Source organism: Tenrec ecaudatus, chromosome 11, assembly GCF_050624435.1.
Source record: "Tenrec ecaudatus isolate mTenEca1 chromosome 11, mTenEca1.hap1, whole genome shotgun sequence".
Classification (NCBI taxonomy): Eukaryota; Metazoa; Chordata; class Mammalia; order Afrosoricida; family Tenrecidae; genus Tenrec; species Tenrec ecaudatus.
Window position 1 is genome coordinate 149943938 of NC_134540.1, and position 15462 is coordinate 149959399.

Below are 15462 nucleotides of genomic sequence, written 5' to 3' on the forward strand. Positions count from 1 at the left end.
AAAATGCGCAATGGGCAAAATAGTCACACATGGGAATTGTTTTCTTAAATATTTTATAAATTTACTGCCATCAAGTCCGGTACTAACTCAGAGCCCCCCCCCCCCCCCCCCCGCTTCCCCTCAGCCATGGTTTCCAAGACTGTAACTGTTTACAGGACTAGAAAATCCAGCCTTTCTTTCTCCCTTGGAGTAGCTGGTAACCACTACACCATCAGGTTTCCTCAATATTCTGTTATTGACTTTCGAAAGTATGTTTTTAATAAATCATTTTATTTGGGGCTCTTATCACAATCCATCCATCCATACATGTGTCAAGCACATGTGTACATATGTTGTCATCATCATTTTCAAAACATGTTCTTTCTACTCGAACCCTTGGTATTAGGAAGCATTTTGCAAGGTATATTTAAGGATAATTCCACTTAGTGGTCTAAGAGTTTGTAATACTGCCTACGAGTTAGCCACGTCAGCGTGCGGTGCTTTCATTTAGGATCAAGTGCAGAACCATCTCGGTCTTTCTCAGCACACTCGTCCTGGTGCTGACTCATACTGCAGTCCAGTGTGCCAGGCTACAACAAGTGCTCTAGGTCAACTAGTCGACGTTTTTCTGTTCCGTTTCTTGATCTGCAACATATAATAGCATCTGGTTTGAATACAATGTGTTCGCTATGTTCCTGCACGTCTCTGACACTGACTGGGAAAGTGCCCGGCAGCTTTCCTGAGGTTCTCCCATCCAGCTAAAGGAGACTTGGTGGCTTAGTGGCCTCCAACTTGCGCTGCTTCCCACAAAGGCAGCTGTTCTAACTCTTGTGATGAATTAGTGTCTTGAAAGCCCCCAGGTACAGTTCTATTCTGCCCTGTATGGCTGGTCATTATGAGTCAGAATTGGCTCAGGGGCAGTGAGTCTAGGTCATACTATCTAGTTAAGGAGCCCTGGTTACCCAGTGGGCTAAGGGTTAGGCTGCTAATCAAAAGATTATCATTTTTCCCTGCCCATTCTCTCCATGCCCTTGTCGTGTCGTGTAGTGGTTACATGTTGGGTGTGATCCATATGGTCAGCAGATCGAAACCACCAGCAGCTCTGCTTGCGCAAAACTGGGGTTTATAGACTCGCAGTTGCAGTCTTGGAAATCCCAACAGGGGTGCTATGAGGCAGCATTGACTCCATGGCAGTGAGGGTGAGATTGTCTCCACTCACAAAATAGCTGGCTGTCTGCTGCCCTACAGATGGATAGACTCAGAAACCCTACAGAGCAGAGTGTACTCTGTCCTATGGGGTTAGTATGATGCAGAATCAATTCTTAGTGTGTGTGGGTTTTTTGGCAATCTCTAGTTATGGTTGAAATTATCATCACACATTTGTAATCCATTTTTAATCTTCATTTAAAGTTTAGTGTATTGCCTTACTCCTGAAAGGCAAAAGAGAATAGTGTAAATTTTGAAGATAATATAGTTTTATGTTGTTGGTTATTCAGGTTTCTTGGGTTTTTGTTTATGTGTCTTTGTTGTTTCTTTTGTTGTTTGCCTCACTTAAGGGACATAAAGCTATAATAATCCCCCAAAAAGGGAGGTGTAAATTGCTACTATTAGAATTTACTCCTATTTGAAATTATAGGAACTTTTAAATTTTATAAATTCTTCACATGAATTAATGGGATAAATCTTAGTACAATGTAATATGTTTTAGTCGGTGCCTACTTAAAAACACAGAAAAAGAATTTATAAATTAGGATCTAAACAAATAGAAAACTAAGGGGAGCCAGAGCAGAGATCCAAAGCCAGTTGGTAGACAGTGGGATGTCCCCTAACAGTGGTTCTCAACCTTCCTAATGCTGCGACCTTTTAATGATAGTTCCTCATGTTGTGGTGACCCCCCAACCATAAAATTATTTTCGTTGCTACTTCATAACTGTAATTTTGCTTCTTTTATGAATAGGGGAACCCTTGTAAAAGGGTTATTCAACCGTAGGGGTTACGGCCCACAGGTTGAGAAGAGCTGCCCTACAGAAGAGTCACAAGGAAGGGATGAGTCAACCAGGGCTCAGTATAACTCTGATGAAACACACAATATTCCTTTGGTTCTTTTAGGTTTGCTTACCCCCCACTATCATGACCTCAATCCTGCATTTCCCTGTGGGCTAGGGCAGAACATGTACACAGGTACAGATAAGAGCTCATGACACATGGAATCCAGGTCAGATAAGCCCCCAGGAACAGAAATGGGAGTAGCTATACCAGGAAGGTAGGGGGAAGGGGGGGATAGGCTGGGAGAAAGGGGGAACCAATTGCCAAGAACCGGTTGCAAAGGTAACCACCACCATCACCCCACCACCCCTTAGGGGGATGAACAGTAGGAATGCGAGTGAAGGGAGACAGCTGTCAGTGTAAGATATGAAAACAATAATAATTTGTAATTTATCAAGGGGTCACAAGGGTGGGAGGGGGAAAGAGAGGATCCGATACTAAGGACTCAAATAGAAAGTAAATGTTTAGAAAATAATGATGGCAACATATGTACAAATATGCTTGATACAATTGATGTATGGATTGTTATAAGAACTGTAAGAGCCCCCAATAAAATGATCATTTAAAAAATTAATTAATTTTTAAGAATGTTTTCACACACACACAAATAGAAGATCGCAAATAATTGCTTCTAGTAAAATTGGCTTTCAGTAATTATAAACTTTGATACTTTAAAAAATAAAATAGTATTCAGAAAATAATTTTATGTAATTTTGACACATTATTTCTCCAAGGATGCAGATCTTATACAAAAGTTCTAGCTTTTTTTCCTTTTAATTACTAGTGCAGTAGAGTAGGAGATGTATGTATTTGTAAATGCATATGTTTCCAACTCCCAAAGACAAATAAAGATTGAACTTATAAAAGTACTGATAATAAAAGTCAATAAGGTGTTTTTCATATGTAAACTTGCTGTAACTCAAGGACTACAGGTAGCCAAATCTTCAGTTTCTAGTGAAATGCTGTACAATGTTAAATATCATGCCCCATCCACCACGGAATATGTTTATCAATAGCAATATTAATAAGATAGCATGTCCAGCCTGAATGGGAGTTTTTATCTATCTATCTATCTATCTATCTATCTATCTATCTATCTATCTATCTATTTATTTTCCATTTCATGTGATCTACCAATTGCTAGAGAGCCTGGCTTTTCCTGCTGTCTTTCCTTTGACCCAAGTTCTCTCCTGTAATTTTAGCCATTCCCTTTGGTGGTCTCTGAAGCCTTTGCCAGATACCCTTAGGGCACCTCTTGGATGGGAGGAATTGGTTCTTGCTCCTCCAAGCTTTCAGGCAGCCCGGCCCAGGTCTTCCTTTTGCTTTGGGAACTTCTTACTTTTTATCTACAAGATTGTTCTCCCACTTGAGGCCATGTGCCCTGCGGCAAACAGATGTTTGCATCCAGATCACCCCTGTAGAAGAAGAAAATCCTCCCAGAGTTTAACGCTAGCTAGGAAAGTTTCCTTGTGCACCTATGAAGAATGGCTTAGCCCTAAGCTAGCTGCCTTTGATGTATTTTTTGTGATTGGGGAAGATAGAAGAAAAGAATTGCATTTCTGTCCCACTGGCTTGTGAAGATGAGAACGTTTGTTGACTAAATATTTAATCCAATGTGAGCTTTGCCCTTTCTGATTAAACAAAGGTCAGATTGCAATTGCTCTTCCTGAGATTGTTCCGCAGTTCTGGTGCTCTGCATTGCCATTCGGATGTAATACTCTCAGCAAAATAAGCCAGATAACTGCCTTCCAGATCTCCATCATGTTTGGTTTGCTGAGAAACAATTTTTATCCAAGCATAAAGTAATTTGTTCAAACAGTCAACCTTCAAAAGGTAGAAGTCTATGGGCATGCTGAAATGAAATGAGCTTACCTATTTTGGGAATACATCAGTTTTGCATCAATACCTTGGATCCCCATCTTTCATATCATCTGAGATCAATGTCCCACAAGGTAGGAACATTTGTCATAATTGGCTGGTACATTAGGGTCTCACAATACCAAATATTAACTGTGACTGTGCGATCACTAAACCATGTAATGATTCTGAACAGGAATAATAGTTTGCCTTTTGAGGGCCAGTGAAGTTAGTAGCAAACTTTGATTCACTCTGACTGCTTGAGACCACACACAGCCTGGAGGCCAGTGGAAAGTTCCCTGAGCGCTATTTATTTAAACGTGGCAACGTGTTCTTTGGAATCAGTTGTTGGGTGCCTTCTAGTCAATACATTTCTAGTAGAAATACCGCCATGGGTTTCTAGGCTGGAATCTCTATAGTAGCAAATCTCCCTGTCTCACTCAAGCCGCCGGGGAGGTTAGAACAACCGAACTTTGGTTTAGCGCCAAGCACGTAACCACTGTCTCACCAGGGCTCTCTAACTAATATCAGTCCAAATGCCACAAAAGCAAATTGCTCAGCGAACTCGCCTTCTGCTTTGAAACATTCACCTCCAAAGTGGGCGTAAGCAGGGCATTTCAGTCTCCATGTCAGCAGGGGACAAGCCCAGAAAGAGTTACCAGGTATAAGGGGAAAAACAAATCATCCCTAAGAGAAGCATTTACTCCCTGTCTTTGAAGAACCGCGGGATCTGAAGACTTCTCCCCTGTCTTTTTTTGGTCCCTCCTTGCAAATCCAGACCACACTATTGATTGCTGACTGTGCATTGCTGAAGGCAGTACTCCGTATTCAATAAATTAAGCTTTAATTCCGGAGTCCCACAAAATAATTGACCTCAAAAAGAAGATAAATGAATAGGCTGGCCTGGGCTCATGATTAGAATCCACTCTCCAGTCTCATTATATTAGTATTTTTCAACTCAGTGATTTTCCCTCCATTCTTTTCAAGATTTTTTTTCCAAAATCTATAGAACCTTTTACCGTCTTCTTCTATCAACAAATTCTATCTATTTGCATTCTTAGCTTCATGAGTAAAAGGTTTTGCTTATGACAGTTCTATGCTGCAGATTAATATTAACAATTTAATATAGTTCTCTTTATAGATCACTGGGAAACTTGTATATCTAGAAAGAGAAACCCTGAAGTAATTTCCTTTTACAGGTATTTATCTGTATGTATATTACATATATAAAGACAGAGTTGACAGATAACTGCTCTTATTCATGACAACCTTATGTACAACAGAAGGAATGTTGCTCGTCCTTAGTCATTCTTACATTGTCCAGCATATTTGAATCCATTTTTCAGCTGTTGAGCTCATCCATCTCACCAAGGGTCTCCCTCACCCTCTCTGGCTCCCTGCTTCCCCAGACTTCTTGTCATCCATTGATGATCAATATCTGATGATATGTACAAAGCAATCAAGTAGGACAATGTTCTGATTATTAAGGTTTTAATGGACAATTATCACTAGTATATTATTAGGTTTTTCTTCACAGTTTGGGTTGGTATTAAACTCAACCAAAAGCTACCATGGGAGACCTTGCTGGAAGTTGAAATACCTGTGTGAGAGGTAATCAATTAGCATGGCTCTTCCAGCCATAATTGTAGCCATTATTATATGATCTATTGTAAGTCTGGACACAATCCCTAGGCTTATGATCCCATTTTGTAGGCGGTTTTCTGTTGCAGGATTAAGGTGGGGATAAGTCTTGAAGTTAATAGAGGTTAAGACTTGAACCATCATGCTTTGTTTTCTTTAGGGGTGGTTAGCTAAAAGACAAAAAACACACCTCCCTCCAAGTCATTCCTCCCAGTATAAGAGCCACCTGGGAAGGAGAGAGAGAGAGAGAGCAATTCCAGGATCAGAGGATCTAGGATGAGCAAGTCCAAGGTCTCTGTCCTGGAGGCTGCCAACAGCAGGGGCACCCAACGATGGCAGAGAGAGTCAATAGGGTGCCTTCTCCTCCTCTGCTCCGAGGCTTTCAGACTATGAGGCAGAGCAAGGGCCTGGCTGGCTTCCTGGCCTACAGAGGCATCAACTAAGAGAGAGACTTGGTTGCTGACTGAGGAGAGGTGTTGCTTTGGACCAATGACTATCGCCTTACTGTTTACTGATTATGACTGGTGGCTGCCTATTCATGTCCCTAATAAACTCTCTTAATTGTGAGTATTGTCTGAGTTCTCTGTGTGACCGTGGCAACAAATGATCAAAACCAGCATCGATGTAGAGTGGCATGAAGGAAAGGATGATACTGGCACAGTAAAGAAGAAACGACCCCGGAGACGCATCTGATCCCTCCTGCCTCTTGGCAAGAGGGAAGGCCGAGGAGATCAGCTGTGTCTACGTCCATCCCATTAACTGTCCGGTGGCATCGTTCCCAGCATGACAGCAACTCATAAGCTACCAAAGTACAGCAAACTAATAAAGAGTGGAAATTTTATATGCATCATATTTTGTGTAGTAAAAACTCAGCCTTTGCTGATCATGAAAATGTTGCCCTATATACTTTAATGAACATTTCTCTGATATGATCCTTGATGATTAGGGAGGTTTTATAATATTTAACCTGAAGTTTCATTTGGAGAAAATAAAAATAAGAAATGCCTGGTAACTTGAGCCAGACCACACGGGTTTATAAACCATAATTTGTACATGCTATCGCACTTGCTTCTGCCACTATAAAAATAGAATTATACTTTTAGAAAGAAAGCATGTATCTTAGTAAGAAGGTAAACACTAGAATAGTCTATTTTAAGCCTTTGTGTTTTAGTACTATATGAAAACAAAATGTATTCATCATTATACAGTAAATTACAAAACTATGCTTAGATTTGATATTATGGAGAATTGAAAAAAGGGAAATAATTGATTCACCCCCCTCCCTGCGACCCTTCTGTGGGGGGATGTTCCATTGTCCACAGATGGGCTTTGGGTCTCTGCTCCAACCCCCCTGTATTCTCATCAGTGCATTTTTATTTGTTTTTTTTACTGTTTATTGTGAGTCTTCTGATGCCTGTTGCCCAGTCTCGACACCTCACAATCACACTGGCCGGTGTACTTCTTCCACGTGTGCTTGTTGCTTCACTGTGGTATGGCCGCTTGTTTAACTTAAAGCCTTTAAGTCCCCAGACACTATATCTTTTATTAACCGGGCACCACTGTCTTCACAACATCTGCTTATGCACCCATGTTGTCATCAGTGATCCTGTAGGGGGTGTGTGTGTGTATCACAGAATGCCAATTTGTTAGAACAAAGTGTTCTTGTATTGAGGGAAGGTATGAACCAAGGCCCAAGGCCTGTCTGCAGCTTCAGTGTATTTCCTTATAAATATATGTACATAGGTCAATACCACTATTGTTATGGAGTAACGTATTTATATAAGTGCACACCTCTGTTAATCTCCCTATCTATACCTTTGCTTCCTAGAGCTTGCCTCTGTTTCCTTTTGCCTCCTCCTGCCCCGCCATCACTTTCCCCCTTCTTCCACCTCTTAGTGCTTCCTCTCCACTAGCTTTGTGTTGCTCTAATACTCACAGGATCTCTACTCCCTCTCAGATGCTGGTTCCGCTTCCCCAGTGTTCCCTTGTCCATGATGCTGTCTGCTCACCACACCCTTCTCCCCAACTCTTTCTTCCCCCTCTGCCTTCTGAGACCATTGGCCCATTGCCTTCTCCCTGGGCTTCCCTCCCATGGACCAACCCATATAATTAGGCAGCCCATCCATGTCCTAGTCCGAACAATAAGAAAACCTACGGTTGAAGAAAGAGAAGGGAAGAGAACAATATGAGAGGAAAGAAAAAAGACCCTAGATAGGTCCAGGTCTGTTTTATGGTCCCCATGGGACCCTCCCATTGGTTCTGAGGGAAATCCAGGGGCTGCCGCTCTTCACCCAAAGTCCAACCTTGGGGCTCGTCCCAGGCTCTGTGGCTCGGCTTTACTCCGATTGCTGGTCTGTTATGCTCCATTCCCACACTGTCTCCCCACCACGTGTCTCCATTATTGTCCCGTCTCCGTATGCTCCAGTCAGGGGACAACATGTCTGGAGCTGTTTGTTGGCAGTTCCACAGTCCTCTCTGTGCCCCAGCAGCGCCATGCAGGGACCTCATCCTCTGGGCTTGGGGTGCCCATATGGAGTCTAGGCTGACTACCCCTCTCTCTTTTTCCTTCTTGGTTTGCTTCTGCCTGGCTTTGTAGGTCGGTTCCTGTCCCCCACCAGAAGGTCTAGTGATGTTCTCTGTGCCACACATTTACAGGGTGGGGGTCAGGCTGGTTCTGGTTGGGGCCAGCCCTGTAATCCAGTCTTTTCATACATTCCTCCATGTGTTATGTTGCCCTCCTGGTTTTGGCGCGTCATGGTGTGGTCTGTATACATACTCCAATTCTGTGGCGATAACCAATATTCTCTCCCTGGCTGAGTTAGTGTCCCGTTCCCCCCATGTCATCATTTCTCCCCCACCCCATTCTTCCTTCTCCGTTCCCCTTTCCCCTTCTTTATGTTGGCTTCACATGACCTTCCTGGGTGTGGTCTGACCTTCCCCGACTGCCTATACTTCCACTTGTGTATTGTGAGGTAGTGTCTTTTCTTCTATTCCTGCTGTGCTGATTGTACTTACATCAGGGGACTCATGTTATACTTGTCCTTTTGAGATTGGCTTACCTCGTGTAACAATTTCTTCCAACTTTTCCCATGAAACAACATGTTTCATGTGGTAGTCCATGCTTTTCAGTGCTGCATAGTACTCCACTGTGTGCATACGCCAGAATTTTCTAATCCACTCATCTGTCGATGGGAATTTAGGCTGTTTCTAAGTCTTTGTGATTGTAAATTGCGTCACAATAAACACAGATGACTGGTTATGTTTTATTTCTTACCTCCTCTGGGTATATGCCCAGTAGAGGGCTGGCTGGGTCATAAGGTAGATCATTTTCCATTTTCTTTATTTATCAGGGTGCAGTAGAGCACTAATGGGTCATGAAATATACCCCTGATCCCTTGATGCCTCCTCACCCCTCGCTATCATGATCTCAGTTCACCTCCCAATCTAGACTAGACAGGAACATGTATACAGGTATAGGTAAGAGATAATACAACACATAGTACCCAGAAACAGGAATGGGACTAGAGATACCAAAAGGGTAAGAGAAAGGTGAGGAGAGGTGGGGTGGGAGTGGGGCACCAATCACAGTGAATGGCTCATGACCACACACCCCCAGTCAGGAAGAAGAACAACAGAAACCAGAAGGGAAGGGAGAGTGCGGACAGAGTGAGATTTGAAAATAATTAACAATCTACAATATTAACAGGTGGCCATGAGGATTGGGGGTTGGGAGGAGGGAGGGGGAAAAAGGAGGAGCTGATCCCAAGGACTCAATGGAAAGTAAATGTCTAGAAAAGAAGGAAGGAATATATTGGATACAATTGATGCATAGTTTGTAACAAGAGTTGTAAGAGCCCCAATAAAATGATTTAAAAAGGGAAAAAAGAGAAATCAAGCACTCTGTAAGTTATGTTCTAGTTAAGCAGATGTGAGATGTTACTTGAGTTTGAGAGGTACTTAACTCTTCCCATCTGTGTTCCAGTGAAAATCCCTATGACCACCAATTTATTTTTTTTACCCTACAAATTCACTTCCATTGAGTCAAATCCAATTCAGAGCAACCCTATAGGACAGACTAAAATTGCTCCTGTGGGTTTTGGAAACAGGAATAGAAAGCCTCATTCTTCTCCAGTGGAGTAGCCAGCGGTTCTGAACTGCTGACCTTGCAGTTAGCAGCCCAACACTATGGCCACCAGAAGGGAGAAAACCTTTTATTTATTCCCATTTGCATTCCTTAAGGTGTCCCAGCATTGATTTGCTCCCTTGATGGATAAGATAGGACACAAGTCATCAAGGAATAAAGATGACTGTGCAAGCAGAATGGGCTTTCTACTCCCCTATAGAGTTGCGGTCTTGGAAACTCACAGGGACAGCTCTGCCCAGTTCTATCGGGTTGCTATGAGTTAGCATCAACTTGGTAGCAGAGTCTGGTTTGGTTTATAGTGATTCTAATAAAACTCAAGCCTTGTTTCTTGGTCCACCCTTTTTTATTTAGGATTTCTAAACCAGAAATCTCAATTAATTATTATGTTTTTGAAGTTCTGTTGGTAGGTTATGTTTATAACGATAATGTGAGCTACTTTGTGAGTTTTTCATGCATTATGGCAACTTGAATTATGGTCTTTATAGCTTTGGAATTAAGTGAATTTAATTACATCATGAATCTCTGAACAGAGTGATAATTGATTGCTATATATAGAAACTACAAAGAACCCAAAATATTCAATTAATTTGAGTGTCCCATTTGCAGACTATCACAAATTTAAGCAATGTAATTTAAGTTAGTGTTAGAACAAATTCATAAATAGGCTAGAGCAAATGCATTTATCGATGTGCATTTATTTTGTTTTAATGACAAACCTTTGCATATATTTTCATTAGTTTTTTCAAACGCTAAGATTTTCTAAAATGTAGTGATGAAAAAAAAATGGAGAATGAATTAAAGGGAAATAGCATGGTCTTTTTTCCCCCATAGATTCATGGGAAATCACAGATACAGGTCATGTACCATGTTAATATAACGCCATCGGTGGTTCCTTCATAACATATTACCACGGACATTTTTTAAAACATGGAAAAGTTGCTTTTGTGCTAAGCGAGCATGGTTTGGTTTTTAAAAATCTGACTGAGTTTATGACCACATTCTGGTTTTCTTGGCAGAATTCTTCCGCGAGCTGCTGGAGAATGCGGAAAAGTCCCTCAATGACATGTTCGTGCGCACCTACGGGATGCTGTACATGCAGAACTCCGAAGTCTTCCAGGACCTCTTCACGGAGCTCAAGAGATACTACACCGGGGGCAATGTGAATCTGGAGGAGATGCTCAATGACTTCTGGGCTCGGCTCCTAGAGCGGATGTTTCAGCTGATAAACCCACAGTATCATTTCAGCGAGGACTACTTGGAATGTGTGAGCAAGTACACGGACCAGCTGAAACCTTTTGGAGACGTGCCCCGGAAAGTGAAGATCCAGGTCACGCGCGCCTTCGTTGCTGCGAGGACTTTCGTTCAAGGGCTGACGGTGGGCAGAGAAGTGGCGAACCGAGTGTCCAAGGTATGTTGAAAAGATGCTCTCTTTCTTACTGGTCTTCTTTCCTTCTGGTTTTAAAACAAATACTGGGGGTGTGGAAGAATCACAGCAAAAGGTTCTCATTAGCAATGGTCTTTGCTTTCTGACACACCAGCTGATTAAAGCTAGTTTGCTTTTTCCTTTCTCCATTCACCCTTGCTCTGTGTGAGAGTAGACAGGGACTCCAGCAGTTCCGTGCCATTTAGCACATAGTGTCAATATTTATCAGCAATAAAGCAACGGCGTTACTATCGAGACTAATGCCCCAAACAGGTGTCTTGCAACCATTATCACTTGGCGTTTCTGATCAGAGCTTAAAGGATTATCAATACTTAGGAAACAGGCCTTTTCAGGTTTTAATCCGTCCAGGAAGTCACAAGGTGACAGTCTTCCTCGGCTCAGCAAGTGGAGACAGGTAGTTGTTCAAAACCCCTGCAGCTGGCCTGCCTCCTCGGATCACACTTGTCAAAGTGGCAAGATTTCCTCACAGTGCAGGGAGAGCTCTCTGCTGACGCCTGGAGAGCCGGAGTTGGAAGGGACGAATGAAGACAAAGTTGAGATTCTGGCTGAGAATTCCGTGCGTTATCTATTATCTTTGCAATTCAGTGCCATCTATTGCACTGGGCTTATGAGAAAGATAAATCACAAATACACCTGGTACCTTTGCTTGCGGGCAAAATCTTTGAATGCACATTGTTGTCTTCACACACTGTCTGTTTCCTAGATCAAGGGTATCCACCTTTGTTTAAATTCTCTCATGACATTTAAATCCTCTGAGGAAATGATGGGTCTGCCCGTTTCTGAGGTCATGCCAACAAATAAATTGAAGGCGATTATTTGAAGAGGTCAAGGAAAAAGAATACACATCAAAAGGTGGTATGATGTCACCCGAGAAGGGTCATGTTTGCACAAAGGTTATTGCCAGACACTGCTTGTCTCTTGCAGGACGATGCCAAAGCGGTTTTCATGATTATTGGTACTGTTCCACTATGGTTATATTTTCCACATCGATCTTCTAAATATTTACACTCCACAAAGGACCATGTTTAGCATTTTAAAATGTTTCTTTTAATGTCATTTTTGAGATACGTTTTCAAATGATTAACTCCCATCCATTTTATTGATCCACATGGGACCATTATTTGCGATAAAGCTCCAATAGGGACATTCATAAGATATTGAATAGTATTAAGGGTATTCAACTCAATTGTTAAAAACAATGATTTTCTCTTGAAGACAGAGAGTGAAATGAATTACTGAGGGCTTGATCACATGGAATAACAAGAGGGTAGGTGATGACTGAGAAAACTCTAGAAGTTTTAGATAAGTGTATCCTTTTTTTTAAAAGCACATAGTTTTTATATGAAAAAATTAAAAAAGAAAAAAAAGAAAAAATTAAAAAAGAATATATGTAGTCACTGGGTTTCAAATCAAAGTCTTTGCTCTTGTTGAAGAATGAGATTTTTGGAAAACATGAAGTACACTCAAAGTGCATTGATAAATACAACAGAAGAAATTCTAGTAGTTGCTTATATTTTCTTTTGCTTACATTTGAATGTTATTTGGATATGCGTATTATGATGAGTGGAGAATGATTTCTAGCAACATGTCTAACGTGCTACATTGATGTTGTTGCTCTTTCTCTCTTGCTTCTCAAAAGATCGAAGTACGGTGGTAACTGTGTAGATATGGCGCTCTTTTCATCAAAGCCTGTCTCGTTCTCAAACTTCAGTCTACCAAAATTTAACATGACCAAAGTAGACATGACCTTACATTTCCCCCCTCCCCACCCCCAGGAGGGACTACAGTTACACTCTAATCTCTCTTCCTGTGGTCCCCTTACTTGAAAGGTAGCTGGTGCACATTCGAGATGTAGTTTATGGTCATGTAGTTATGGTTCAGTGTTCTACATGGATATTGACCTGTCTGAGCTGAGCTTCATGCGCCCTAATCAACTCAAATTACCAGTCTCATACTGACATCTGGACTTTGGCTGTGTAGGGTAAAAGTGTTTATGTATACCTATAATGCCTTGGTTTAAATCAAGGTGAGCAAATTTTTCTTATAATTTATGACTCACAGATTGAAGTATTATGCCAATTAATTCAGTAACCTAATGATTACCAGATGGTCTTAGCCGGCTAAGTGGAAAATGGTTCTATTTGTACTACATGATTTTCAACACCCAAAATACTTTTGCTAAGAAGAATGAAATATTACAAGGTGTATATATTTGTTTCAGACAAGAAGCAAGAATTGTGTTTGATTTTTTAAGCCCTGGTCATAAATTCGAAGCCTCCTTATGGTCTATTAAGTGAATGACTTAGCGTTTGTGGAATGATGGCAACGATGCTAGAGAATTCAAGGCAAGACTCAATTATAAGACGGAGCTAATACTTTAGTTTATGTTTTGTTTTCTGTTTTATTTCTCCATCCCCACCCCACCCCCACATTGTTTTATTACTGTTCATTAAGAGTGACTTTGTAAATCTTGGAAGGCATCATTGACATCTTCTAATTAATTGTTTTGACAGGAATCACTACCTCTGTAGCAAAACACATCAGTTTGACGTAAATATTTTGACACAGTATTATAGGGAATTATCTTACTAGAGAATTAGAGACTAGTGTGTAAGCATCAACATAACTCTTCAAAACCTGTTTGCCATCTTCCTTTTGTAGCTTTTCCATGAGCAAGTTAATTTTCATTAACTGTAGCCGATTCTTTATGAAAAAGCCAATTCTTTAGGAGCATTATAATATTCTGGTATTAATATCTGTGGCCAGTTATACACAGTTTATTTTCTAGGAGAATGAACATTTTTGAGTGTGCTGGGTTTGGCCAATTTGTGGTGTATCAGAAATCTCACAATTCTCTGGTGGAAGTGTAAATATATATATGGACTCTGAATACCAACTTGGAAGTTTATTTATTAATGAAAACACACAAATGCTCAAACCCTACAATATCCCACCTGGATAAGCATTATACATACGAAGAGTGTGTGGCAAAATAGAACTGGAACAGAATGGACTTTTGCCACCCGTGTTCTGGAGCCTCGTCCTATGGAGAAACATTCCATAGCAGTATTGTTTACAACACTATAAGAAGAAATACCGCAAGTGCCCATCTACGTAAAGGTTACGTCTTCATATCGTGGGGCAAAGTGCACTATGTTGCGTTGAACTGATGCGCCCACGGTCAGTAGTTTGGGCCCACCAGTTGCTCTGCTTGGCGGGGTGGGGTGGGCGAGAAGCTGCCAGCTCTATCTTCTGTCCTGTAGGGTGACCATGAGTCAGAATGCACTTAGCTTTGGTTTGGGTTCATAAAAGATATTAAGGGAAAGAAAAGTTTTACCATTATTGGCCCATGATTCGTTTCACCTGCATAGTTAAGATCACTTCCCTGGGCTATGCTGTGATTTCCAGGGACTTTGCTGTTTATGAATTTACAGATGTAAATTCTTCCAAACTTCTTCGCTGTTAACCAGACACCACACATGTTCCATACGTCTGATAAATGATGCGAAGTAGGGATAAAGGACAAAGGTCTGAAATGAATGTAGAAACATACCGTACTGGTATTTTGCAGAAAGATCCAGATCTTTTTAAGTTGTGCTGTTAACCGCCCACTAGTAGCACTGCAGAAGCAAGATTGGGCTCTCCACTCTTATAAAAAGATACAATCTAGGACCCCCACATGAGGTCGCAGTGAGTGTGCGTTCATTTGATGGCAGGGGGTTCCATTTCCTGATCGTCTTTCTTCACCTTCTTTCACACAACCCTTGGTGAAAGCACTCACGGCCACGAGCAGTTGCTCTAAAAAGCACAGGACATTCATAGGTCGTTTGCTTAGACCAAGCTTCAGTTAGCCCTTCTTGTGTCTTTAAATACCCTGTTATGATGTCATTTACTCAAATAAGGCTTAACTTCCACATTTTGCGCTTAAATAAACGTAAGCTATATAAGGGGCTTCAAAAAGCTCATGGAAAAATAAAAAGAGAGTGGGATTCCTCCACAAACTTTTTTGAAGCCCCCTTGTTTAATTCTGTTTCATCGATTCCTTCTGTATATTTTAGGTAGGTATCACAGCTGGGAATCCACAGAAATTGGAACCATTGCCAGATATTGTCATGTATTGATCTGCTTCTATCTCTCAATGTATCTCAGTGTTTAAAATTTCTCTGCCCTGTGGGTTATGACTTTGAAAATAAAACCCTGCTCTGAATCTTTAGTAAGACTAGAATATTTCCATCATCACACGCCTGACTATGTGCACTGTACAGATGGGTGTTTTTAATGAACAGCATCTTAACCAATTTATCTACCTGAATAAACAAACTTGCATTAGCAAGGTGTGCCTAAAAAGCAA

The 15462-nt window shown here is 41.2% G+C and overlaps 1 protein-coding gene across 1 annotated transcript in view; it reads left to right on the forward strand.

Moving 5' to 3' along the window:
- The window catches only part of GPC6 (glypican 6), a 1382124-nt gene that overhangs the window by 663319 nt on the left and 703343 nt on the right, over positions 1 to 15462 (forward strand). The window contains exon 3 of the mRNA XM_075563532.1: positions 10684 to 11075. Within this exon, the coding sequence (XP_075419647.1) occupies positions 10684 to 11075 (392 nt within the window). The remainder of the gene's footprint in view (positions 1 to 10683; positions 11076 to 15462) is intronic.